The sequence below is a fragment of the Mustela nivalis genome (assembly GCF_964662115.1).
Source record: "Mustela nivalis genome assembly, chromosome: 15".
Lineage (NCBI taxonomy): Eukaryota > Metazoa > Chordata > Mammalia > Carnivora > Mustelidae > Mustela > Mustela nivalis.
In genome coordinates this window covers 74,949,697-74,976,693 of record NC_139034.1, presented here as the reverse complement: position 1 = coordinate 74,976,693, position 26,997 = coordinate 74,949,697, and the positions used below count along the sequence as shown (strand labels likewise).

Below are 26,997 nucleotides of genomic sequence, written 5' to 3'. Positions count from 1 at the left end.
CACCTGTCACTCTCATAAGTTGCTGGTGAGCATGAGATGGTACAACAGCTTTGGAAAACTGTTTGCTACTGTGTTAAAAAGTTAAGTCTGTGTCTGCTCAATAACCTAACAATTTCACTCCCAGCTATTGGTTATTAGTGATATGAAAACATACGTCCACAAAAGCCTCGTACAATAATAGTGATAGCAGCTTTATTCATAATAGCCACAACCTGAAGGTGTCTCAACAGAAGAATGGGTTGAAAAAAAAAAAAACAAACTATGATAAACTCATTCATATAATGATTTAAAAAATGCAAACACAAAGGACTATGTACCATAACACCAATGTGAAGATACCTAATGATCTTGAACTATACACTTAAAAATAATTAGAACGATCAATTTTCATTACATCTGTTTTACCACCAATAAAAATAATAATACGCAAGACTATTTACTGAATAATTCCATTTATATGAAGACGTTCAAGAAGAAACAACCCTAATGTAGAGTGATAGAGGTCTGAATGGAAACTCTCTCTGGGCAGGGGTATTATCGGACAAGAGTATACAGGATCCTATATATTGGAAGTGTTATGTATTTTGGTCTGGTGATGGACCACAGATCATAACAAATTTAGATGTTGCACGTATTGTGTGATTGTAGATAGTGTATACTTGGTATCTACCACTTTCCTGTAAATATGCAATACATCAAAAGAACATAGTGGAGATAAAGAGTTTAAAAACGAAGGAAATGGAGAGATAGCAATGGGAGTTGAAAGCTGACAGAACTCAGGAAAAAAATGTGTGTGGGAGAAAAAGAAGCCATTACGCAATGAAGTTCAAACTGGAAGAAGAATCATGCTGAAAACCTAGAAAAACTGGGGCATCCGGGGTGCCTGTGTGTCTCAATCAGTTAAGTATCTGCCTTCAGCTCAGGTTATGATCCCAGGGTCCTGGAATTGAGTCCCGCATGGGCCTCCTTGCTCAGCAAGCAGCCTGCTTCTCCCTCTGCCTGATGCTCCCCTTACTTGTGTGTGCGCTCTCTCTCTCTCTCTCTCTGACAAATAAATAAATAAAATCTTAAAAAAATAAATAAATAAAACCTTTAAAAAAACAATAACCTAGAATAGGAATGAGAAAAGAAAGCAAAATGAAATTAAATAAAACTTTTTTAAAAATTAGAATATGGGTTGTGGCTACAAGAGTGTGTTACTTTCCTGATAATTCAATGAGCTGTGCATTTATGACTTGTACAGTTTTCATAGGTATATTTTAACTCAATTAAAATGTTTATTAAAAGAAGGATTAGTAAGAAAGAAATGAAGGTGAAAGAAAGGCAAGCAATATTCAATTATACACACAGTTCTGAGTTCCCAGTGCAGGAAATGGAAATACAGAAAGAGAACACATGTATCAGTCAATACATAAGACAGTTCTCTAAGACAAGAGGACTTGAATCTGTACCTTTTTTAAAGATTTTATTTATGCATTTGAGAGAGAGCCCATGAGAGAGAGAGAGAGAGGCAGAGGGAGAAGCAGACTTCCACTTGAGCCCAAGGCAGGGCTCAATCCCAAGACCCCAGATCCTGGCTGAGTCAAGGCAGATGCTTAACCAACTGAGCCACCCAGACACCCCTTGAATCTGTACTTTCAAAGAACACACTTTGTGCCAGGAAAAATAATCTCAGAACTGTCACTCTTGAGACATATTCAGGTGAATGTGCCAAATTCTAAGGAAAAAGAAGTAATACTACAGACAGCCAGACAGAAAGTTCAAGTCATTTATAAGAGAAGATCTGGACTGGTTTAGTCATTACTAAGCATTCAATGCTATAAGGCAACTGAGCAAAAACTTATTTAAGGATAAAGACCACAGATCCGTCATTTTTACCATGCCAAGAACACCAGAATACTGTTCCTATGAGTCATTCTGGAAGAAATTTTTTCTGGACTCACATATTATATTTGCCTCTGAGAAAAATAATCTCACGAAGCTTCACGTATTACTAGATCTTCTTTCCCCTTTGCTGATCCCTTTTGTCGCAATCCTAAATGTCTAAGCCTTCAGACTTCTAGAAATCCTTAATTTCTAGCCCTAAATGGCTGGATTCATCACTGTCAGGAGCCCCATTATGATACCTAGCTAAAATAATCATAGAAACTTCATTTTAAAAATAAATGTGTTTACACAAATCGCTTATTTTTCCTAACTTTATTTGGACATAATTTTCCATGTAAATATTACACAGATACTCTCCCCTTCCTCCATGCAGTCAACCTGGATTGACAGTGACTGTGGGGACTGCAGCACCCACCATCAGCCACAAGGAGGCAGGACATGTCTAAAATTGCGGAGAGCAGGGAGAAGGGGGGGACACTTACTAACTTCAAGGAGCCGGTATACAGACTCATACTGCTTCCTTCTGGACTTCTTTTATTATTGTTATTTTTTTTTTAATTTATTTATTTATTTGACAGAGATCACAAGTATGCAAAGAGGCAGACAGAGAGAGAGGGGGAAGTAGGCTCCCCATTGAGCAGAGAGTCTGACGCAGGGCTCGATCCCAGGACCCTGGGATCATGACCTGAGCCGAAGGCAGAGGCTTTAACCCACTGAGCTACCCAGGCGCCCCCTCCTTCACTATTTTTTAAAGTTTTAACTCAAATTGCAGTTAGTTAGCATACAGTGTACTTTCAGTTTCAGGTAGAAGAGTGAGTCAACACACCCGTGTAATGCCTTTAAATGAGACAAATTTATACACGTACCCTGACCCCACTGTCCTTTCAAAAGTTCATGATTATGACATGCACTTTCACTTTTACCAAAGACCAACATTAGTACCTGTTTAACCAAAAGAAATCTGGAGAGGATTCTCTCTTTGATGAGAAAAAAAAGCAAAAAATAGCGTTCAGCCTCTGTTTTGCAGCTAGCCTTCATAGAGGCAGTGAGCACCGTTGGGGGCAAGAGTGACGTCACCAGGTCCCTTCCCCAGCCACAAGCCACAGGCGTTGTAACGTGTCTCTGAGCATTGGTGTTTTATCTCAAGTTCTTTTGTGCAACATGAATTCTAAGGTATCAGAAAAGCCTAAGAGAGGTAAGTTTGGGGGTCTGGGAGTACTCAAAACATTTTCCATATAAATTAATGTAATTGTTTCTTTGCTTTCCATCATTTCGGCTTACAGAAGATTTTATAGGAATGCCCTATCTTCGGATATTGGGGCAGCCTATATCCTAAGCAGTTTCCAAGATAGCACAAAATATCCTCATATACCCTTCATCCAGTTTACCACTTTCGGTATCTCATTGTCTCTCAGAGACTTTATGAACCAATATGAGACTTGGCTATTTTGCCAAAAGAAAAGCACATCCCAGAAAGGGGCCGCTTCTTTGGTCTGGGTCTCATAAGGAGACCACAGCAAACATACAACTTTTTTTTTTCCCTAAAGATTTTATTTATTTATTTGACAGACAGAGATCAGAAGTAGGCAGAGGCAGGCAGAGAGAGAGGGGGAAGCAGACTCCCCGCAGAGCAGAGAACCAGACGCGGGGCTCGATCCCAGGACCCTGAGATCATGACCTGAGCCAAGGCAGAGGCTTAACCCGCTGAGCCACCCAGGCGCTCCAAACATAAAACTGATGTAAAACATAAACAACAGACTTTTCTATCATAAATAACGATATCTGGGGGATTGTTTGGATACTTCAGTGTAATCTGGTGAAAGTCAACATATATGATTTCTGATTGCCTAACACTCCAGGACTTCTCGTCTGTGCATTGGTTCCTGTTAGTCATCTTACCCTTTGGAATAAAGACTTGATGTGTCCTTGAGAGAGAGGAGGACTGGCTTTCACAAGGAATAGGCCAACGAACAAAGCCAGCTTCTGAACCCTTACTCTTCCAGGTGAAGGTAAAATTAGAAGGCAGGAGAACAAGAAAGATGGAAACACCAAGCAATAGCTTATATCCCTAGAAGAATGGGAAAATTCCTCTGAATGTGTTTGGTTTTTCTATCTTTTATTTTTTAAAGATTTTATTTATTTATTTAGAGAACACAAGCAGGGGGAAGGCAAGGTAGAGGAAAGAGTTAAAGAATCTCGAGCAGACTCCTCGGGGAGCCCAACACGGGGCTCGGCATCGGGCTCAAACTCAAACCCCTGAGATCAGGACCAGAGCCAAAACCAAGAGTCAGACACTCAACCAACCAAGCCACCCAGGTGAACCTTCTATCTTTTTCTAAGCCGCAGTGACTGTCCTGTCTTGAGCTGGTTAGGATCCTTGTATCTGGTGAAAAGAATGTACCTCCCTGAGAGACAAAAGTCCAAATTATTCAAAGGAATATAAAGGTGTTATCCCTTGTTCTGTGATACCTGCATCTTCAAACCTTGACTCTTCAGTTTAGGGAGAGAGAATATTTTGAAGAAAAGCGCCAGGATACCTTTCCTAAAAGAAAGGTCCTAGAGCTGGTTGTTCAAAGGGAGAATTGACAGTGTCCATATTAGACTTTTTTTTTTAAATGTTAGTTCATGTCTTTTATTACTAACCCATACACAATTACTTGTCTTCTGGCTTGTTGAAGCAGTAGCTCAGACAGCATTTGCCACAACAACGTCTGTGGGAGTGGCCAGCCATAAAAGCTCTAGCATCACACCCATCTGAAGGGCATTCCCCATGGAGGCAACTGATTTTGCCATTCTCATCCACGTTATAGTATTTCGGGACAGTTTAACCTTCTTTCTTTTATGCTTATTCTTCGTGGGCGTGGTATAAGACTTCTTTCTTGGCACCTTCTTTCTTTTCTTAGCACCACTACTAAGTCTCAACACACGAATGTTGTCTTGAGACCACGTACATCCATTCTCCAGCTGTTTGCCAGCAAAGATCAGTCTCTATTGATCAGGAGGAATTCCTTCCTTATCCCGAATGTTGGCCTTTACATTTCCTATTGTATCTGAGGGTTCAACCTCAAGAGGGATGGTCTTCTCCATAAGGGTTTTCACAAAAACCTGCATCTTGGCAGTGGTTCCCCGGCAGATGACGGATGGGAAAGGAAAGCAACGTGCCGGCCTGCCTGTATTAGGTATGTTAACCTTCCGCTTGGAATATCTTCCTTTTGGGAAGGCTCCCTACCATTTCCCAGAGTTGTGTTGGGTACTGACCTACTGACTGTATCCTGATCACGGAGCCTCCTGCTGCCACCACCACAGAGCACATCACGTTCGTGACCCACACTAGGTCCATCTCATGCCTGCTCACAGGAATCGCAATCTGGAGTGGAATTCTAAAGGACTGGAGGAAGAAGGGGCTGAATGATCCTGTAGCAGTGGGAGTGACCTGAGTTCAAGGGAGCTTACCTGGTTACTGTCTTTCGTGAAGCCTGGTTGATTTCTCCTTTGGTCATGTGAGCTATCCACTATCCCGCCAGTCACCCAACCCCTTTACGTTAGCAAAATCGGTTTCTGTTATTGACAAGCAAAGAATCTTAATTATTATGGAAATTGGTGCCAGAAAATGGGCAATCTTGGGGAAATGTGGTGTGTTTGGAATGAGTTACTTGGCTAATAGGAAACAAAAGAATGTGAGATTCCATTAATATTCACAGGCATTAATTCCATATTAATTCCATTAATATTCACTGTTCTTTCACTATGACTGGGGCTCTGGGAGGCTAGTAGTTGCTGCACGGACCAATTTAAATGGTGAAGGATGGCGAACAACCAGGCATGATGGCTGTTTTCTCCCCTCAACGTATAACTTAAAACAAGAGAAGGAGATCAAATCTCAAAATTTCACCTTGGTGATAGTTCAGTTTTTTCTGTCTTTGACAAACAAACAACAACAACAATAAAATTAAAAGGGATTCCAATCTAAAGCTGTGAGACTGAGGATGTACAAACCAAACCCAGAAACTGATTTTGAGAGTTGGGTTCACAAGTCTTTCTAAGTCTTTTATATGGAGGTTGGAGAAGTGAACCGAAGGCAGTGCATCCCGGCAAGCAGAAAAGGCAACTGAACGCAGTACAGCTCAGAGACACACGGGTCCCCAGACCAAGGACACTGGCATCCTGTGGGAACTTGTTAGAAATGCAAATTTTCGGTACACCTGGGTGGCTCTATCCGTCAAGGGTCTGCCTTCGGCTCAGATCATAATCTCGCTGTCCTGGGATTGAGCCCCACACTGGGCTCTCTGCTCAGCGGGGTGTCTGCTTCTCCCTCTTCCTGTGGGATCTCTCTCGTTCTTGTTCGAAGAAATAAAAATAAAATTTTAAAAGAAATGCAAATTTCCTAGCCCTACCCCAGACCTACTAAATCCGAGACTCTAGGGGCTTGCACAGCTGTCTGGGGGTTGGCATGTCCTCCAGGGGACGCTGATGAGAGTTTGAGAGGAACTGACATTAAGGAACTGAAGATCTCAAACCATCCTGAAGTAACTCCTCACCCTGCTTTCTTTGACGGAGGATAGGAGACATTGTCACCTTTGCATGTGAGAACTAATAACTTCCTTCAGAAGCCCAGTCACACTGTTGCAACAGCAACTAGCTATGCCTTAATAGGGGGAAGGGGAGGCAATCCTGAATATGTGGACATTAGAGTTAGGAGCCTAGAAGGAGTTGTAGAAATTCGCTTATATCCCCCCAAATTGGAAGAATGTGGGAACAGACTTTGAGGTTGCTAGGTCAGGAGCGTGGTCCCTATAGACTATCCGGGGAATGTACAAATATGGGTACCTCCCAGAGACAATGCATTCAGAGTGTAACCAGCTGGGGAAAGCTTGTCCAACGTAAACATGCACTGAACTTTGTCCCACAACAAATTATAGCCCAAAAGTCAGAAATCCCTTAATAAGTATAAAAGGAGGAATTCAGACACTTGAGGAAGAGGGAATAAAGGGTAGGATAGCTGATGCTTACCGAGTCTAGGCACTTCTTCACCACATTTTTAAAAAATATTTTATTTATTTATTTGATAGATGGAGATCACAAGTAGGCAGAGAAGCAGGCAGAGAGGAGGAAGCAGGCTCCCTGCTGAGCAGAGAGCCCGATGCGGGGCTTGATCCTAGGACCCTGAGATCATGACATGAGCCGAAGGCAGAGGCTTTAACCCACTGAGCCACCCAAGCACCCCTCTTCACCACATTTTTTATATAGACTCTCATTTTAGTAACGAGAAGTATAGATTAAGGGGTATCAGTATCGCTTTATGGCAAGAAGGTGAAGCCGCTTCAGATAGTTTAAGCAGTAAGATAATTGCACGCAACTAGATGCTTGAAAAATCACTGAAAGAGATGGGGGAGGGTATGGAGTGGGGCAGCACCCTAGTCGTGAAGTTCTGGAGTTCTATCCTCTGATAAGAAAAAAAGCTACCACTGTCTCAACCACCCCTTTGCAGTGCTGAAAGTTGTGATTAGACACGCTTAGGTCAGTGGCTGCCTTTACCTACCAACGCTCTGATCTACATAGCCTTGGCTATGGAGTGGCAGGAGAATTGCTTCTGTCTCACATCTCTCTTTCATGTCATTCAGGAGTGTGTCTAATTGGCAGAAAACAATTTGCTTCTAGAATATGAGCTGGAAAGGAGTTGGGGAAGCCTGGTTTTTCACTTCCCAGCCTCAGCAGAGCAGGAAGGATGCGTGAAGGGGTGGTGAACTAATTCTGTACCCGGCTCCCATGAGAAGTGACAGCTCTGTACAAAAAGCCTCCTCTAGACTCGGAATGCTGGGTGTGAGAGCTGTCACTCCCAGATCTCAGGAGTTGGGGGGGAGCTCAAGATGTTTGTGCCCACGTAGAAGTGCTAACCACCAGAGGTAAACGGAGCTTGGTCATCCTCACAGGAAGTACGGTGGCCAGGGTAATCAGGTTCCAGTAGAAGTAGCCCAACCCTCGTGAACACCCAGTTGTGATAGATGAATCATGTGGCTCCAAAGGGTGGCATGTCAGGAAACTCTAAGTCCTTATTCAATTTGTATGACCCCTTCCAGCCTACCACAAAGGCCAGGACTGAGCCACCTTCCTTGATGGTTAGGCTTGGGGTTTTGTTTTTGTTTTTATTTTTTAAAGATTTTATTTATTTATTTGACAGACAGAGATCACTAATACACAGAGAGTTAGGCAGAGAATGTGGCCGGGGGTGGGGAGTGGGGGGCGGGAGCAGGCTCCCTGCCAAGCAGAGAGCCCGATTCGGGGCTCGATCCCAGGACCCTGGGATCATGACCTGAGCCGAAGGCAGAGGCTTTAACCCACTGAGCCACCCAGGCGCCCCTTGTATTTGTTTTTAACCTATCTTCCAGATTCGAGTTAGTTATACACAGTTGAATTCTAAGTTGAAATTGCCACAGGCAATTCACTGCTTGGGCCACCAGGAACCACCAAAGGGAGTTATGGTTGCTGTGGTGGTTTCAAAATACAGACTCGGAAATCTCTGATGTTCCTCTCTTCAAAAGGCAAACCTGAGTGCTTGCCCCCTTGGGTGTGAGCCAAAGCAACTTGCTTCTAATCAACAAATTTCTCTCTAAGCCCTGCTAGCACTGCATCTCACAAATGTTGTAAGTTCTGTTTTTATTTAGCTCCAAATTAATTTTTTCTCTTGAGATTTCTTCTTTGAGCCATGCACTATATAGGACTGTGTTGTTTCATCTCCAAATATCTTGAAATTTTCCAGCTATCTTTGTGCTATTGATTTCTAATTTAATTCTGCTATCTGAGGACATATTTCGCATGCTTTCCATTCTTTTACATTTGTTAAGGTGTGTTTGATGGCCCAGAATGTGGTCTATCTTCCTGAATGTTCCATGCGAGTTTGAGAAGAACACGTGTTCTTCTGTTGTTGGACAGAGGAGAGTTAACCATTGAACAACACAGCTTTGAACTGTGCAGGTCCATTTATACACAGATTTTTAAAAAAATAAGTGCAGAGGGGCACCTGGGTGGCTCAGTGGGTTAAGCCGCTGCCTTGGGCTCAGGTCATGATCCCAGGGTCCTGGGATTGAGTCCCGCATTGGGCTCTCTGCTCAGCAGGGAGCCTGCTTCCTCCTTTCTCTCTGCCTGCCTCTCTGCCTGCTTGTCATCTCTCTCTGTCAAATAAATAAATAAATAATCTTTAAAAAAATTTTAAAAAAGTACAGGACAGTACTGTAAATGTATTTTTCCTTCCTCATGATTTTCTTTTTCTTTCCTTTCTTTTTTCTTTCTTCTTCTTCTTTTTCTTTCTTTTTTTTTTTTTAGATTTTATTTATTTATTTGACAGAGAGGGAATGAGACAGAGCACAAGCAGGGGTAGTCGCAGGGGGAGTGGCAGGCAGAGGGAAAGGGAGAAACAGACTCCCTGCTGAGCAGGGAGCTTGAAGCAGGACTCCATCCCAGGACTCTGACATCAGGACCTGAGCCAAAGTCAGATGCCCCTAAATAGTTTCATAAAATTGAATTATTTATCACAGCCACTCCTTGCTGGGCTGTGCTAATTGCTATAAGAGGTTTGAAAGGATCAAGAATGTATGATTGCTGCTGTGCCAGGCCAAAGTCAACCTGTTTCTTCCAACTCTGCATACATGGGGTAATGTACTGACAATGCGGAATGGAGGATACAAGTAACTCAAATGGTGCATCATCAAACAATGTTGTACATCATCCTGCACACACACACACACTCACTCACATACCACAAAGCTTTCCAGAGTATAGACTTCGCAAAGCAATGGCCTTTCTACTTTATAATGCCTGAAGATTCTACCTAGAGATCTTTACACATTTTACCTTCGAGAATTTTTATGGGATCTTGGATTCACATTCAAACTTAAGCATTTTAAATTCAACAAGTCTAAAAATCTTACCAAGACTCTCCTAGGCCTGATGATTTCAAGTAAAAACTAAAGAAATAAATTCACATAGGGGCACCTAGGTGGCTCAGTGGGTTAAAGCCTCTGCCTTCGGCATGATCCCAGGGTTCTGGGATAGAGCCCCACATCGGGGGTCTCTGCTCAGTGGGGAGCCTGCTTTCCCCTCTCTCTCTGTCTGCCTCTCTCACTACTTGTGATCTCTCTGTCCTGTCAAATAAATAAAATCTTAAAAAAAAAAAAAGAAATTCACATAAATCCTTACTGAAGCATTATGATGTTTGAAGCTTTGTGCTAAATAAAGTACAGGACAAAGTTGATTGGGTGAGGGAGAAGCACAAGGAAAGGCATTTTAGGTTAACATGTTACCATCCAGCAAAGATTCTGTAGTTACCCCTTTCTAAGTGAAAAACAATTTTTGCTACAGCAGACACTAATATTTTGTACTCAAGGCACTCAAATTCCTCAATCTGGGCCAATCTCATGGTTGTTAAAATGATACACCCATACTTTCTGGGTTACTCCTTATTTTAAAATACTGAATTTTGCCCAATTCTCAACCAAGTGTTCCAATTTTAGATTAAAAATATCGTTGGGGCGCCTGGGTAGCTCAGTCATTAAGTGTCTGCCTTGGCTCAGGTCATGATCCCAGGGTGCTGGGACCAAACCCGCACTGGCCTTCCTACTCAGCGGGAGGCCTGCTTCTCCCTCTCCCATTCCCCCTGCTTTCCTTCCCTCTCTTGCTGTCTCTCTCTCTCTCTGCGTCAAATAACTAAATAAAGTCTTAAAATATCCGAAGGGGACGCGGAAACCTACGTGGGATTCATCCTTGCGTGCTTGCAGGCAGAGTCCCTAACCCGATTTTCCACGTCACTCAAATGCAGAGCTGCAGCAGGAAGCCTCTTCAAGGTTCCTTGCATCTGCAAGACTTCTGCGATTAAAATGCATCTCTTCTTGGGAGAGAATTCACATAAAGCACCCATAGTAAATTAGCTAGTTGAGGGCCAGGCCAGCTGCAGGGCTGGACTGAATCTGCTTTCTCTTTGAAAAGCCTTCCCGGGGAGAACACCCCCGCCAGCAACAGAGCGCGCCCCGGCACCACGTGTCTGCACCAACGGCGGGATTGGCGGAGCGCATTTTAGCGCTGCGGTCTAGACGCGCACGGTCCCGCCCAGCTGCCAGACGAGCTGGGACGCAGAGCCGAGAGGCCGGAGGCAGATCGTCCAGGGGAGGGGGGCGGGAGGGGGGTGGGGGATTCCGAGGAGCCCGCGGCCGGGAGTCTGGGAGGGCCCGAAAGGCGCCAGGCCGGCCGCGCCACAACTTGCCCAAACCAGACAGGCTTCCTTCTGCGCCCTGGAAGAAGGAGCCGACCCACTGCTTCCCGCTCGGCTGCTCCTCGGCCTCCGTGGGCCCCGCCTGCGCTCGCAGCGCTTCTGGGGTTTGGGTCCCCAGCGTCCGCCCGTCCGCCTGCAGCGCCCGGCGCCCGCCAAGGAGCGCGCAGCTGGGGTGAGCCAAGGCCCGGGATGCGCCTGGAGCCCTTGGGAGCCCGCGGCCGACCCGGCATCTCTGTGCCGGCGTAGCCAGGGCCTCCTCCCGCTTCCCCCCATCGCGAGCCCAGGCACTGCAGACCCCGCTGGCGTGACTGCGGCAGCCCCCCACTCCCTGTTTCCCTTCTCCCCGGGACAGTGCCGGGGCCTCCCCGGAGCCCGTGTAAGCTGGCCTTTGTCTTTGCGGGTTCCGCGGGCCACCCGCCGTGCGCCCGGGACTGGAGGCGCTGCGCGGGGCTGCCGCCCAGCCCCGGCAGGAGGGGCGGAGGGAACGGGAAAGCGTGCCCCCATCTTTCCTGTTCCGGCCATCTTGGGGCCGTGATTCAGCCCAGGGGCAAGGGTGGCCCCCCGAGCGGCTCTCTCTGCGCCCAGAGTGGCGGCAGCGAACCTAGATGGGCGCTCCGGCCCCGCGCGCCGCCTCCTCCTCCGACCGCAGTGGGGGCGCGCGGAGAGCCCCCCACGTTCAGCTCCAAGGGCCTGGGTCCAGAGCATGGGTGACTCTTCGTAACAGGCCAGAGGCAGAGAACATAGGAGGGATACGGACCGGGATCTGACATTTACTTAACAAAACGCCGAATTCATTCAATTATTCCTTATCCACGTGTCCGTCTGGCAAATTCTCAACGCTCTCTGTGCCTGAACTTTGCCAGGTGCTGAGGACATAACGGTGAGCAAGAGAAATCACAGCCCTTGTTCCCGCTGATCCTGCAACCCGGTGGATGGAGCCCACAGCCCACAGACCTGCCAGGTCGGTATCCTGACGTCCCTTACACAGGTTGGGAAACTGAGGCCCGGGCCTGACATAACTTGTTTTAGGTCAAGCAGCAAGTAAATGGAAGACTCAAACTTTGAACCTAGGTCTGTAAGTCTTTTATGCCAGCTGCAGTGAGCGGTTAATAGTTCTTTTTTTCCCCAAAGGCCCCTTAAAAGTTAACTGCATGTACGGTTTATGTGAAGTCATATGAAGTGTGTTCTCAATTTCCTGGATGCTTTTATGTGAATTTATCTCTAGTTCGCAGTATCTGGAAAGTGCTAAAAATATTTGACATTACAACTTTGCATTAAGTTACCCTGAACTGTATTTTCTTTTCTTCTATTCACATATCTGGCTGTTAGGAAAGAAAAAAAATTTCCTGATGGTTGTTCCAAGCAGGGACTCCCCGGTGGATTGAGGAATGTGTGGCTTTTCCTCAGCTCATTGATCCCTGTGGTAGCCACGGGCAGCACCCAAAGGACCCCAAGAATGAAAGGCCTGTGGCCTGCAAGTTGCTGCTAGAGATATTTTAGCCTCTCCATATAACAGAATGCAGCTGCCACACAAGTTCTTAAGGTAAAACTTGATGGTACAAAGCTGATGGGTAATGTTCCCTTCCATATAATTTTTTTTTAAACCTTTACATTTTGAGAGTGTATCCATTTGGAAAGACAAGTGAAGTAATACTATCCGGGGATATTCCTTCATTTGCACTTCTATCAGTATCTTATATTTAGGTAGGCAACTCATAGAGGAAGAAAGACTCCATTTTTAAAAAGGGTCTTGGGTATAAGGAATTGAGAAGAGGTCCCATCAAATAGAATGAGCTACTAATTTAATTTTTTTAACTATTTCATTGTGGTATAATAAACAAATGCACCCTTCATCGTCAATGTCCAATTCGATAAATTTTGATAAATGTGTATACCAGGTAATCAACAGACAGCACAACGAAAGTTCAGAATATTCCTGTTACACGGCAAAAGTGTCTTTCCGCTCCTTTGCAGCCAATTCCCCTCCATCCCATTTAATTTTACAGTTTTGTTGCTTAACGTTTTTTAAGTTGTGTGTGAAAGATAAAGATGAGTAGCATTTCTAATCTCAAAACCTAGGGCGAGGGCGGGAGTAAAATAACCGGAGGCTGGCAGCTGGGCCCGAAAGTGCCGGGGTGGGGGTGGGGGTGGGGGTGGGGGTGGGGGGGATGTGGCTGTCTACTCCTTAGGAACTGGGGAGCGTCAACCCCAGAACCAGGGAGGGGAGTGGCCCAGGGAGCCGGCGCCCAGGAGATTCCCCTCTCCGGGTGGACGCGCTCGCCCACGACGTCTTTTCTGGTCCCGCAGGGCCCTGGGCGCCCGCTGACCGCTCCCGGGCAGGCGCGCCCTTCGCTCCAGGTCCCGGCGTGGGCGCTGCCATAGCAACGGCCTGGACGCCCGGACCTTAGGCCGCCGCCGCCGCGGGAGACCGGGCCCTCTCCCGCTCCCGAGGGGTGGGGCGGCGGCGGCCCGGGAGGCGGCCCGGGCCGGGTAGACGGGACCGCCCCCTCCTCGGATGCCGGCGGAGGCGGCGGATTTGCTTCCAAGCATGGTAAGAGCGGTGAGATCGGGCTTCCTGGGCATGTGGGGCTGGCGGGGGCCGCGGCTCCCGGGACTCCCAGTTTCCCCCACCACCACCACCGCCACGCTGTCTCCTTCCCGCAGCCCTTCCAGAAGCACGTCTACTATCCGCTGGCCGGCGGCGGCCTGGAGGGCCCCGACGCCCCCGCAGCTGCCTCGGGCGCGCGCTCCGCGATGGCCAGTGGCCCCTACAGCGCGGCGTCGGGCCCCCTGCCCTTCTTCCAGTTCCGGCCGCGGCTGGAGAGCGTGGACTGGCGGCGGCTGAGCGCCATCGACGTGGACAAGGTGGCGGGGGCGGTGGACGTGCTGACGCTGCAGGAGAACATCATGAACATCACCTTCTGCAAGCTGGAGGACGAGAAGTGCCCGCACTGCCAGTCGGGGGTGGACCCGGTGCTGCTGAAGCTCATCCGCCTGGCGCAGCTCACCATCGAGTACCTGCTGCACTCGCAGGAGTTCCTCACGTCGCAGCTGCGCGGCCTGGAGGAGCGCCTGCGCCTGAGCGTGGCCGAGAGCGAGCAGAGCCAGAAGCTCCTCGCCAAGCAGGCTGGGGAGATGAAGCTGCTCAAGGAGGAGTGTAAACGCAGGAAGAAGATGATCTCCACCCAGCAGCTGATGATCGAGGCCAAAGCCAGCTATTACCAGGTGGGACCGCGCGTTGCGATTCAGATTCATAATCCAGTAAAAAAAAAAAACCCGGGTCCCCACTGGCCAGGCTATGGAGAGCCCTTTTCTAGATCACTGCCCGCCCCGCTTTTTTCCCCAAGAGTTAAGCAAAATAGTAACTGTAACCAACAGGGGACATGGTTCATTACCTTCCGTAGACGACCACGGGATTAATAATTAAACTGTGTCCACGGTGCTTTATGGAAGCCCTCTAAATGCTGGTTTGAGAAACTGCATCCTTCTTCTAATCGATGGAATGAAGAATAAACCTTTTACAAACTGCTGATGAGGTCTGCCCCAGATGAGGTGGTATGATGAAACTTGTGGGCATTTTATTTCAAAATATTTTCAAACTTACGGAAAGGCTGTAAGAATAGCGCAGGGAACTTCATAAACCCCTCACCCAAATTCTCCGGTTATGAACATTTGCCACCTTTGCTGTATTTCCTCAGTATCTGTGTACATACTATTATTTTTAACAATTTGACAGTGAGTTTCAGACTCCTGAATATTTCAGTGTGTATATTTCCTAAGAACAAGAACACTGCCTACTATAACAATATTAGTGATATAAGACAACAGTGTGTTTTGATTGAATGGGTAGTATTTAAAATTTATTACCAAAACATTACGATTTAAAAGAGTAAAACCTCTTGCTTTTCTGCCTTTAATCTCTATTATGGGTTAGACATTGAGCTCAAATAAATATTGTAATTTTTAGAATAACAAAAATCAATGTACTTTTTTTTTATCAACAATGTTTGTTAAAGATATCTTTGGTAAAGATATTAAAGTAAGCAACAGGCGGACAAGATTGATTTCATTCCCTGACACTGTAGTGACTTTGGCTAAATATGAGTGAAAAGGTCTCAGTGAGTTGGACGCCTGGCTGGTTCAGTTGGTAGAGTGTGGGACTCATGATCTTGGGGTCATGAGTTTCAGCCCCATGGTGGGAGTAGAGTTTATTAAATAATGGTGTGGTTCTTAGTGCTTAGGGCTAACCCATAGAAGCCTTGGGAGAAGTATACTTAAAATACGCAAACAGTTGGGACACCTGAGTGGTTCAGTCCATTAAGTGGCTGCTTTCGGCTCAGGTGGTGATCCCAGGGTCCTGGGATCGAGTTCGGCATTTGGCTCCTTGCTCAGTGGAAAGCCTGTTTCTCCCACTCCCTCTGCCTGCTGCTGCCTCTGCTTGTGCACCCGCTTTCTCTCTCTGTCAAATAAATAAATAAAATCCTTAAAAAAAAAATAGGTGAACAGTTAGGAGAGAATATCATTAGAAAGCCTTAGTGGTTAGCCTTGGGTACACAGCCCTGAGGTATAACCCTCAAATAACAACTGATGTTGCTCATTGCATTCATAAATTTATTTATAAATAGTGTTGATATGGCCTTTAATAAATATATTTATTATACAATGAATGGAATGGATTCTGTTTAGATGTTAAAAATAGTTCAGCTTGGGGCGCTAGAGTGGCTCAGTTGGTTGAGCACCATACTTTTGGTTTCGGCTCTGGTCATGATCTCCGAGATCTTAAAATTGAGCCCTGCATCAGGCTCTTCACTGGGTGGGGAGTCTGCTTGAGATTCTCCAGCCTGCGTGAGCACACGCACGCTCTCTTTCTCTTTTTCCCTCAAATAAATAAATGAATCTTAAAAAAAAATTTTAGCTTTGGCCGTAATCCGTGAAATGTTAAAACCTATAACATACAGACATTTTAAGATTTATGAACGTTTTTTCATTCTTTTAGTTACCATAGCAATAGTCGTTAGTAAAGATTTTCAAGTGTGAATGAGATGCATAAATAAAGGTAATGGCTGATTTTTATGGAGTGACACCTGTCCGCTCGGCCACTCAGCAGACTCCCTGAATGACAACGTCAGGTGTATGGCGTGCCAGGTGTGACCATGAAAAAGTAGAGGAGACCAGACCACTTTTTCCTACTCAGTGTAGTATAAATACACTCTGCTGCTTTGGGGGGCTCTAGATGGTGTCTTTGAGTAGTTAAGCCCTGTAGGGTGACAGTCCTAGAGTTAGACTTCGTGGATTTAAATCCAACGTATTCCACCATGCAAGTCCTGAACCTCCGTTTCCTCATCTGGAAAATGAGAAAGTTGGTGGTAGGGATACCTTTTAGGGCTATTCTGAGGATTCCATGAGTTAATGCATGTGTGGCATGAGGAGGTCTGAGGAAACGGCATCTGACACGTGCATGCAATGTGACACGTGATTTCTCTTGGTAATGAACCATGGCTCCCTGTGATCTCTGCAAATCTTTACATCTTTCCTGGGAGCTGAATATTGTTGCTGTGCTTGACTCCGGGAGGGGAAGTCAAGACTGCTGCTAAGAAAAGTTGATGCATAAACTAGTCTTGGGTTCTAAGGTGTTACAATTATTTTAACTTCAGGTTCCTGTGTTTGGGGATATTTGGCTTATGATAAAATTTGCAGAAATGCGATTGGTTTTGTTGAAATAGCTATTGGACCTTCCCCTCAGTCATTAAATTGTGTTTAAATAAGAGACCACTAACAGCTGGGGAAGTCTTGTGGCCATGGGTAAAGGCCAGTGCGTACCAATGACCTGTCTATCAAATTATTTTTTTAATTAAAAATTTAGAAATACTGGGGCGCCTGGGTGGCTCAGCGGGTTAAACCTCTGCCTTCGGCTCAGGTCATGATGTCAGGGTCCGGGGATTGTACCCCGCATCGGGCATGGAGCCTGCTTCCTACTCTCTCTTTGCCTGCCTCTCTGCCTACTTGTGATCTCTGTCAAATAAATAAATAAAATCCTTAAAAAAAAAATTAAAAATACCAATGGGTCATAACAGGACTTAGACTCATTCTAAGAAGAACTTTTGTTCTCGTAATGGGAAGACTTAGATTCCTCTCCATGCTTTGGCACGCCAGGCCGATTTGGGAATCTGCCAGTGAATTTCTGATCCTCCTTGCAGTTTTTCAGTTTTTGGAGTTGGAGATGAATGTTGGGGGTAGCAAAAGCATGCATTTTGCAGTCAGACATAGTTTAAAATATGCCTCTGATAATGCTGTGACCTAATTCATTCCCCATGCACCTCTCCACCACCAACCTGCTCAGCAGGGAGCCTGCTTCTCCCTCCGCCTGCCCCTCCCTCCCCCTGCTCCTGCACACACTCTTTATCCATCTCTTTCTCTTTCTCATAAATTAATAAAATCTTTAAAAAACAATAAAAATTTTTAAAAATCACCAAGGTCATCTAGGTTTTCACCTATGTTGATTTTTAGGAGTTTTGTAGTTTCACATTTTACATTTAGGTTTGTGATCCATTTTGAGTTAGATTTTGGGAAGGATGAGAAATCTGTGCTGATGTTCCTTTTTTTTTTTTTTTTTGCGTGTGGATGTCCAGTTGTTCCAGCACCATTGTTGAAGAAACTATCTTTGTAGTTTCAAACAAACCATTGTATTGTTTTCTCTCCTTTGTCCAAGATCAGGTGATATTCACAAGGGTTTGTCTCCGGGCTCTCTCTTCTCCTCCATTGATCTGTTCGTCTGTTCTCTAGCTAGTACTACACTGTCTTGATTACTGTTGTTTTAAGTAGTGAGTCTTAAAGTTGAGAAACATCAGTCCTTCAACTTTGTCCTTCTCCTCCAATTCCGTGTTGACTATTCTGGTTTTTTTTTTTTAGCAAACTTCAGAATGAATTTGCTGCTATTCACAAATCACTTGCTGGGATTTGGATTGGGATTGCTTTGAATCTAAAGATCAAACTAGGGAGAATTATTGACAATATTGAGTCTTCTTATCCATGAACATGGACATTCATTTATTTAGTTCTTCTTTGATTTGTTCTTCAGAACTTTGAAGCTTTCCTCATATAGATCATGTACATATTTTGTTGGATTCATACCTAAGTACTCATTTTGGGGGGGTGCTAATGTAAATGGTAGTGTGTTTTTAATCTCAAATTCCAATTTTTCATTACTGGAATATACGAAAGTTGGCTTTAGTATATTAACATTATATCCTACAACTTTAGTATACTTTGTTATTAGTTCTAAGGGGTTTTTTTTGGTCAATTCTTTTGGATTTTCTATATACATTAGTGTCATCTGCAAACAAAGAAAATTCTGTGTCTTCCTTCCTAGGCTGTATTTTTTTTTTTCTTTGTATTTGTTATTTCCTTTTCTTGCTGTATTACATTAACAACGACTTCCCGTACAATGTCTGTCTCTGCAAGCTTGCAGGTGGTGGTTTGCCCGGTGTCTTCTCCTCTTAAGGATCCAAGAAGAGTTGTTGATTTTTTAGTCTGTTCAGCTTTTTACTTATTGTTAGTATGGAATGGCAACTTTCAAGTTGTTCAAACTGAAAGTCTTCTAACTTTGTTTTGATGTTTTTGTCATATGAAAGTTCATCATTTTTTTATTTTATTTTTTCTTTAAAGATTTTATTTATTTACTTGAGAGAAAGACAATGTGCAGAGAGAGCATGAGTGAGGGGAAGGAGCAGGGGAGAGGGAGAATCAGAATCCCCACTGAACAGAGAGCCCCAACATGAAGCTCAATCCCAGAACCCTGGGATCATAATCTGAGTCAAAGGGAGACTCTTAATGGACTGAGCCACCCAGGCACCCCAGAAGTTTTTCATCTTGATGCAGTCACAATGTCAGGCTTCTTTTTTGGGGAGTAGGAACCCCTTCTTACCCTGGCTTTTCTGTATTACTCAAATAGTTAAAATACCTATTTTCCATTTTCAGAAATTAAAAGCCCCATATTTTAGGTTTCTTCATCCTTTCCTTTCTCCAGGGTTGTGCACAACGTTAGAGCCCACACTGACCCCTGAGTCAGGAGGACAGTCCCTAAAGTATTGTGAGGAAACTCAAGCACTCATCATCAGCAGAGAAGGCTGGAAAGATACGTTCAAGGTTCCCTGAAACACGATGCCAGGAAATAGGGCATCCTGGGGGTTTTCTGGGAAAGAGCATCAGAGCTTGCCATGTAGGTTTCCTGATTCAGAGTAAGGCAACACTGTGTGCGAGTAGAATAGGTTAATAGCACATTGGAGATGAAACTGCAGAATCCAGACTGGGAGAAACTCCATAGGACACATGTTCAGTTTCTTTGGCAAGCAAATTGCAGGGAAAAAGAGAGATGGAGGGTCAGCTTCTAGATCAAAAGAGAGTTGAGAGACATGATGAGCCATTGCAGGATATGGCCTTATGTGGATCCTGATTCAAAACAAAACACTGCAACGTTTTTTTTCTTAAGGCAGTATGTGAAATATTGGAGAAAAATAATATTTTTAATGTGTTGACATTAAGGAATTAACTTTCACATTTTATTTATATTTTTTTAAAGATTTCATTTATTTATTTGACAGGGAGAGATCACAAGTAAGCAGAGAGGCAGGCAGAGAGAGAGGGAGAAGCAGGCTCCCTGCTGAGTAGAGAGCCAGATTCGGGGCTTGATCTCAAGGCCCCGAGACCATGACCGGAGCCAAAGGAAGAGGCTTAACCCACTAAACCACCCAGGTGCCCATAATTTTCACATTTTAAAAGGTGGAGTAATACTATTATGACGTGTAAAAAGAAAGCCCTTTTAGAGATAGACTCTGAAATACTAAGAAATAAAAATATTTAATATTCACTGTTTAATTCAGAGTAATACAGGTACGATGAAACAAGTTGAGGTTTTTTTGTTTTTGTTTTTGTTTTTAAGATTTATTTATTTATTTGACAGAGAGAGATCACAAGTAGGCAGAGAGGCAGGCAGAGAGAGAGGAGGAAGCAGGCTCCCTGCTGTGCAAAGAGCTCGATGTGGGGCTCGATCCCAGGACCCTGAGATCATGACTTGAGCTGAAGGCAGCGGCTTAACCCACTGAGCCACCGAGGTGCCCCACAAGTTGAGTTTTTGCTTAAAATTTGAATCAATGTTAAAGTGGAAAATGGAGATATTGGTAGCACTGATTTCCCCCCCCCCAGTAAAATGTATTTAGGAAGCTAAACATTTCTAAGCATGTGTTCAGTCATTTATTAATGCTGGGCTGGGGATAATGCTATGAGTAAGATCGACAAGAGCCCATGGCGTCAGGAATAGGATGTTCTGGAATCCAGAGGCATTGGGCAGGAGACCATAAACACGTGAAGTGTGTACATGTGGAAGTAGTAACCGGTGAGATGTGCAATGTTGAAAATAAGGCAGCGGGTTGGGACGGTGACTGGCAGCAGGACCGGCCGCGAGGGTCTGGTAGAGGACGCGCCATTCCTCCCCCGTGTGGAAGATGCTTCAGGGAGGGTCAAGAAGGAGCCAGCGGGGAAGGTCTGGGGAAGATTCAGGCAGAGGTTGAAGTTGACCTGCTTGAGGGACAAAGAGAAGACCGCATGGCTGGAGTGTCCCGAGCAAGTTGGTGACCGGCTAGGAACCACCTGTCTAATGGGAGCCGCAACCCGGCTTCCTGGAAGCACCAGGTTGGGCCACCCTGGCTGCCCAGAGATAGTTTTCACTGTTTGGGGACAACACCCCGGTTTACAGTTGTCCTTTTAGTCCTGCTTTTACATATCCCTACGGGGGTAGAAAATTCCCCAGAGCTGGTGCTTTAGGGACCCCAATTTTTTTTTTTAAGATTTTATTTATTCATTTGACAGACGGAGATCACAAGTAGGCAGAGAGGCAGGCAGAGAGAGGGGAAGGGAAGCAGGCTCTCCGCTGAGCAGAGAGCCCGATGTGGGGCTCGATCCCAGGACCCTGGGATCATGACCTGAGCCGAAGGCAGAGGCTTTATTTAACCCACTGAGCCACCCAGATGCCCCAGGGACTCCAATTTTAATGGAACGTAGGTGGGAGGACACTGGTGACTGACCCTGGGATTCGCTGCTCTCTCCTTTTCAGTGCCATTTCTGTGACAAGGCCTTTATGAACCAAGCTTTCCTACAAAGTCACATTCAGCGGCGCCACCCCGAAGATTCTCACCTCGGTAAGTCACAGGCTCAGCCTCAAAGATCGGTTTTCCTTCGGGTCCCTGTTTCTTTTTCTCAGGGAGACGTGGTCCAGCGCATCTTTGCACATCTTTGACAAGAAAGTATCATAGTCTTTGTTCATTTGTTAAGGAACGCTTGAGCCCCGACTAGGTGCGGCGCATGGCACCAGGCCTGGGGTCTGTCAGGAGGGGCGGAGGAGACGCACTCACACAAATAAACAAGTGGTTCTTTGCAGATGTGGCAGATGCAACAAAGAAAATAAAGCAGGAGGATGGGCTGGGGGTGGTTGGCAAAGGCGTCCCTGAGGATATGCTAGCTGATCGCAGGCAGAATGATGCGGAGGGGCCCAGCCTGGGGAAAATCTGGAAAATGGGTATCCCAGGCAAAGGGAGTGACGACTGTGGTTGGGGTGGGGGGTGGGGATGAGGGAGAGGTGGCACAGGCACGTTTGAGGAACAGATAGAAGGTTAGTGAAGTAGAGGGAGCAAGACAGTAGGGGGCGGGGCGTTGGGGGCGGGGCGTTGGGGGTGGGGAGGAGACTGGGTCACGTGGGACCTCGAGGATTAACACCCCCCCACCCTTACCCCGCCCCAGGCTGGCCAGGAGTGTGAATAGCTCCTGGTGGAAAGCATAGGCCGTGGTGGAAGCAGGTGAAAGAGTGAAGGGGCTGCCAGAGTAGCCCAGGCGAGTGACATGGCAGTGGGACTGGGACGGTACCAGGGAGACCAGAGACGTGAAGATGGAGAGGACCTGTTCCACAAAGAGAGTGCAGAGGCATGAGAGCAAGAGATAAAGAAAGACAGTCCTTGTGTTTTGTCCTAGATGTTTGGGTGAATGGCGGCGGTGTTGACTCAGATGGGGATCTAGGGGCAGATGCAGATTGAGGAAGGAAGGCGAATGAGAGTTGGTGTTGGTCAGGGTGAACTCGAGTCACACATACGATCGCCATCCAAGTGGGGAGGTGGGGGGTCTGGAGGTCAAGGGAGAGGCCCAGGCTGCAGAGCTGGTCTGGGGGAGCTCACCTAGATAGGAAAGGGAAGACAGTCGAGGGCCAGCCCTCAGGCTCTCCCAATGTGGGGAGCTCAGGAAGCACAGCTGAGGGCGGTGAGGAGTAGTTAACAGAGGGAGGAGGGAAAGCTGGGAGTGTGTTGTCATGGAAACCAAGGGAAACATGGGTTTCAAGAGCGAGGCAGTGGTCAGTTTATTGAAAGTTCCTGAAGCACAGAGTGAGTTGAGGACCAAGGATTGGTTATTGCTGTTGCGACGGCTGCTGCTGACCTTGACATAGCAGCTTCAGTGGATTGGTGGGGACAGAAGCCCAGAGGGAGTGAGCCGAGCTGAGAGTCAGGTGAGCAGGTGGTCAGTAACATTTGCTGGGAGGGACAGCAAGAGACATGAGCATTGTCTAGAGGGAAATGTGGAACCAAGGGAGAATTTTTGTTTCCATTGATGTGGGAGATACGAAAGTGTGTTTGGGTCCTTGACGTGAATTAACTATGTATAGAGGGGAAATTAAAGAAGCAAGAGAGGGCAGGGTTCTGTGGCTTATCCAGGAATAAACGTTCTTAAGGTAAAATAAATGCCAGGCCTCATTTCTTCTTGAGCAAAGCATTCTGCTGACTGCCTGTAGACTGGTAACCCACAGAAATTCTCATTATGGTCTTAAATGCTTTTAGCATCTAAATGTGTGTGCTGCTAGCTTGTTCTTAAGTGCTTGCTCTAGTCTCCTTTTTGGGCCAGTCTGTTTCCATTTCTGCCTATTTCAGACAAAGAGATTTATTTAGGAAATAGCTAAGCTTTGTATAAACAATACCAACAGCGGAAAATTCCATTAGTAAGTCCTGGACTCCTGATAAGAGTTTAGCAGTGTATTGGAGAAATTGGGAAGATTAAGTATTTTAATTAAACTACCATTCTTCAGTGTGAAACTGACCTTCTTTCTCTTCTGTTTCAGTATCTTATTCTATCTCATACTCGTTTCAGAGAGTGGTTCAGACTCTGAAATGAGTATTATTTCTTCAGGTCATCTTTGAGATTCTGACTTTCTACTTTGGTTTCCATACCTTTCATGTCTACACTCACAGACACATGTATATCCATTCAGTCATGTGCACATCTTCATGTAAGTACATGTACATAATAAGTACCTTCCCTTCACTTGTTGCTTCCTTTTACAACCTTTTGGTACCTCGTTTTGGCCCTGTGGACAGTATATGGCCCCAGTTTGCATTCTGAATACCAGCCTCTGCTTGTCTTAGCACCGATGGGGTTCTCAGGAGAGTGTGTGGTGGGAGCCAGAAGGACAGTGACCTTAGAGACTTCCAATATGGCACTACCTGTAGTGGAAGCTATTGGCTTCTCTTCTCTTGAGACTGGCACCTCCAAGAAGAGCTCAGGATTATTCCTTGTTACCATTAGCTTACCCTGAATGGGCTCTCACACTGTCTCTAGAGGATAATCCAACACAGTGGCTGAAATAATCTACTACAAGTAATTTGGCGCCCCATAAGGTGAAGGGCTGCAAGTAAACACTCATGAGCAAAAATTGGCTCACGTGGCATGAAAAAGTAGTAGTAGCCCAAGTCAGACCACTTTCCTTTGTCTTTATCTTATCAATGAGGCTGTACCCCATAAGTTTTCAGCTAGGTTTCTGAAGAGGTGGTATTTTAACTGCATGTTTCTGTTGCAACAGAGTATAAGAAAAAAGCACAGACTGATAAGCTCCAGAGTGAGATTGACATGCTCAAGGAGCAGCTGCAGCTCACCAGGTCTCAGCTGGAGGCTGCCCAGCACGCCCACGCCGTCAGGTTCTCCAAGGTAGGGTACTGAGTCCTGAACCGGTGGGATGTTGGGAAGGACCCGTATGAGTTCCTTTGAAACGTTTGATGGAATTCACAAGTGAAGTCCTCTGGTCCCGGGCTTTTCTTTGTTGGGAGGTGTTTGATTAATGATTCAGTGTCCTGACTCATTATTGGTCTGTTCAGATTTCCTATTCTTCTCATGATTCAGTCTTGTTAGGTTGCCTGTTTCTAGGCATTTATCCATTTCTTTGAGACTGTCCAATTTGTTGGCATGCAACTGTATGCAGTAGATTATTACCATCCTTTGTAATTCTGTAGTGTCGGTTGTAATGTCTCTTCTTTCCTTTATAATTTGCCTGAGTCCTTTTTCGGTTTGTGTAGCTAAAGGTTTGTCAGTTTTGTTTATCTTTTCAAAAAAAAAACAACAAATCTCAGTTTTGTTCATCTTTCCTATTGTTTTTCTATTCTTTATTTTATTATTTATGCTCTAATCTTCATAATTCCTTCTGCTAACTTTGAGATTAATTTTTTTTCCCTAGATCTTGAGGTGTGAAGTTAGATTGTTTATTTGAGATCTTTCTTTTTTTCTTGCCGTAGGCATTTTTAGCTGTAAACTTTCCTCTTAGAACTGCTTTTGCTGCACCTTGTACATTTTGGTACGTTGTGTTTCCATTTCCGTTTATCTCGAGATATTTTTGACATCACTTTTGATTCCTTCTTTGATCCATTGGTTGTTCAGGAGTGTATTGTTTAATTTCCATGTATCTATAATTGTTCCAGTTTTCCTTCTGTTACTGATTTCTAGTTTCATACCATTGTGGTCAGAAAAGATACTTGACATAATTTTAGTCTTCTTGAGTTTGGTAAGACTTGTTTTGTGACCTAGCGTGTAATCTATCCTGTTCCATGTTAATGTGAATTCTGCTGCTGTTGGATAATGTGTGTCTGTTGGGTCCATTTTGTATGTAGCGTTATTCAGATCTGTGCTTCCTTGTTGATTTTGTGTTTGGATCGCCTGTCTAAGGAGTATTAAAGTCCTCTATGATTACCATGTTGCTGTTTATATCTCATTTTTCTTTTGTTAGTATATGCCTTATAAATTTGGTGCTGCAATATTGGACATATAAATATTTACAATTCTTTTATCTTCTTGATGATTGGTCTCCTGAATATTGTATAATAACCTTCATTGTCTCTTGAGATCCCGCTCTCTTTTTTTAACGTAGGTATTTACAGCTATAAATTTCCCTCTGGGTACTGCTTTAGCTTCTTTTTTTTTATTTTCAGTATGTTGTGTTTTGATTTTTATTCATCTCAAAGTATTTTCTACTTGTCCTACTGAGTTTTTCTTTGGCCCATTGGTTGCCTAAGAATACAGTGTTTAATTTTCAAGTATTCATGAATTTTCCAGTTTTTCTTCTGTTATTTCTGGCTTCATTCTGTCATGGTTGGGAATACACTGAGCATGATTTCAGTCTTTTAGAGTTTACTGAGAATCTTTTATGACCTAATGTATGGTCTATCCTGGTGAATCTTCCATGTGCATTTAGCAAGATGGTATGTTCTGGGGTCGTTGCGTACAGTGTTGTCTATGTCAGACTGAGTTTAATTATCATGTTAAGTCCCCAGTTAGGTAAAAAGCCAAAAAGTTTAAGTCATTGAGAAATCAAAGGTTGATTGACTAGACCTTGAATTTAGCTTGTATAAATATGAATTTGTGTTTTCGGGCGATGCAATGTGGCTATTCTCTCTAAATGGATACAGTCTTGAGAGTGGTTCCTCTGCTCAATAGACATTTTCTTTTAAAGTATGTTTACATTTTACATATTATTGCATATCTGCTATGCAAATTCATAGATCACAGAACTCTATTCTTGAGACTTTGCACATCTGTGTTTGTACTTTAAGAGATATAAGGACAGAAGGATGCTGTGTGCTGTTTTTGGTTTAGAAAAAATCACTGTGCACATGGCCAGGATAGGAAGTGCGATTGCAAACCTAAATGATACACACAATATTAGCTGCCACACTGGAGGTGAAGCTGTGTCCATTTACTTAAAATTTTACGTATTTGCTTCATATCAGAACTTTTAAAGCCATGCATTAAAATAATTTCAGGAATATGAAATGCAAAAAACAAAAGAGGAAGAATTTCTCAAGTTATTTGATAGATGGAAGGAAGAAGAAAAGGAGAAACTGGTTGGTGAAATGGAAAAAGTCAAGGAAATGTTTATGAAGGAGTTTAAAGAATTGACTTCCAAGAATTCAGCATTAGAATATGTAAGTATTAAGCCAAAAAGTCCTCACAATATCGGTAGGGGTAGGGTTGTTGCCTTGAGAGGTGGTGTTAGAATGGTATTATGGCCAGCAGATCTAGAAATTACTTCATTGTGCCCAGACACCCCTCTTCCTGAGAGTGGTGAGGGAGCCCGAGACACACAGAAGACAGAGCAAGTCAGCGAAGTTGTCTTTGAGAGTGGGAACTTTGGCCCCAAATGCGTGTGCAGAACACTTGGTACATTTGAGGGGCAGCTGGCTGACTCAGTCACTGGGGCGTGGACTCTTGATCTCAGAGTTGCGAGCTCAAGCCCCACGTTGGGGGGAGATACTACTTAAAAATAAAGATTTTTCTTAAATATTTTATGTATTTGTTAGAGAGATAGAGAGAGTTGAAGCAGGGGGAGTGGAAGAGCAAAGGGAGAAGTAGGCCCCCTGCTAAGCAAGGAACCCCATGTGGGACTTAATCTCAGGACCCTGGGGTCATGACCTGAGCCGAAGGCAGATGCTGAACTGACTGAGCCATGCAGGTGTCCCAAAAGTTAAAAAAAAAATCTTAAAAAAAGAACACTT

General features: G+C 44.8%; 1 protein-coding gene and 1 pseudogene across 8 annotated transcripts in view; one reads left to right on the top strand and one right to left on the bottom strand.

Annotated features, from left to right (window-relative positions):
• Window positions 1-4,540: 4,540 nt before the first annotated feature.
• Window positions 4,541-4,998, bottom strand: LOC309849151 (ubiquitin-ribosomal protein eS31 fusion protein pseudogene; annotated as a pseudogene). The gene has a single exon. The product of its transcript is annotated as a ubiquitin-ribosomal protein eS31 fusion protein pseudogene (transcript).
• Window positions 4,999-10,995: 5,997 nt separating this feature from the next.
• Window positions 10,996-26,997, top strand: part of DZIP1 (DAZ interacting zinc finger protein 1) — a 55,335-nt gene continuing 39,333 nt past the window's right edge. For 5 of the 7 annotated variants that reach the window (XM_082700694.1, XM_082700692.1, XM_082700695.1 and 2 more), the window contains exons 1-8: window positions 10,996-11,321; window positions 12,013-12,110; window positions 12,479-12,692; window positions 13,457-13,700; window positions 13,814-14,374; window positions 21,258-21,342; window positions 24,039-24,163; window positions 26,266-26,427. In XM_082700694.1, the coding sequence (XP_082556820.1) occupies window positions 13,665-13,700; window positions 13,814-14,374; window positions 21,258-21,342; window positions 24,039-24,163; window positions 26,266-26,427 (969 nt within the window). In that variant the 5' untranslated portion in view covers window positions 10,996-11,321; window positions 12,013-12,110; window positions 12,479-12,692; window positions 13,457-13,664. The remainder of the gene's footprint in view (window positions 11,322-12,012; window positions 12,111-12,478; window positions 12,693-13,456; window positions 13,701-13,813; window positions 14,375-21,257; window positions 21,343-24,038; window positions 24,164-26,265; window positions 26,428-26,997) is intronic. The other 2 variants (XM_082700690.1, XM_082700691.1) reach the window with 2 other exon arrangements.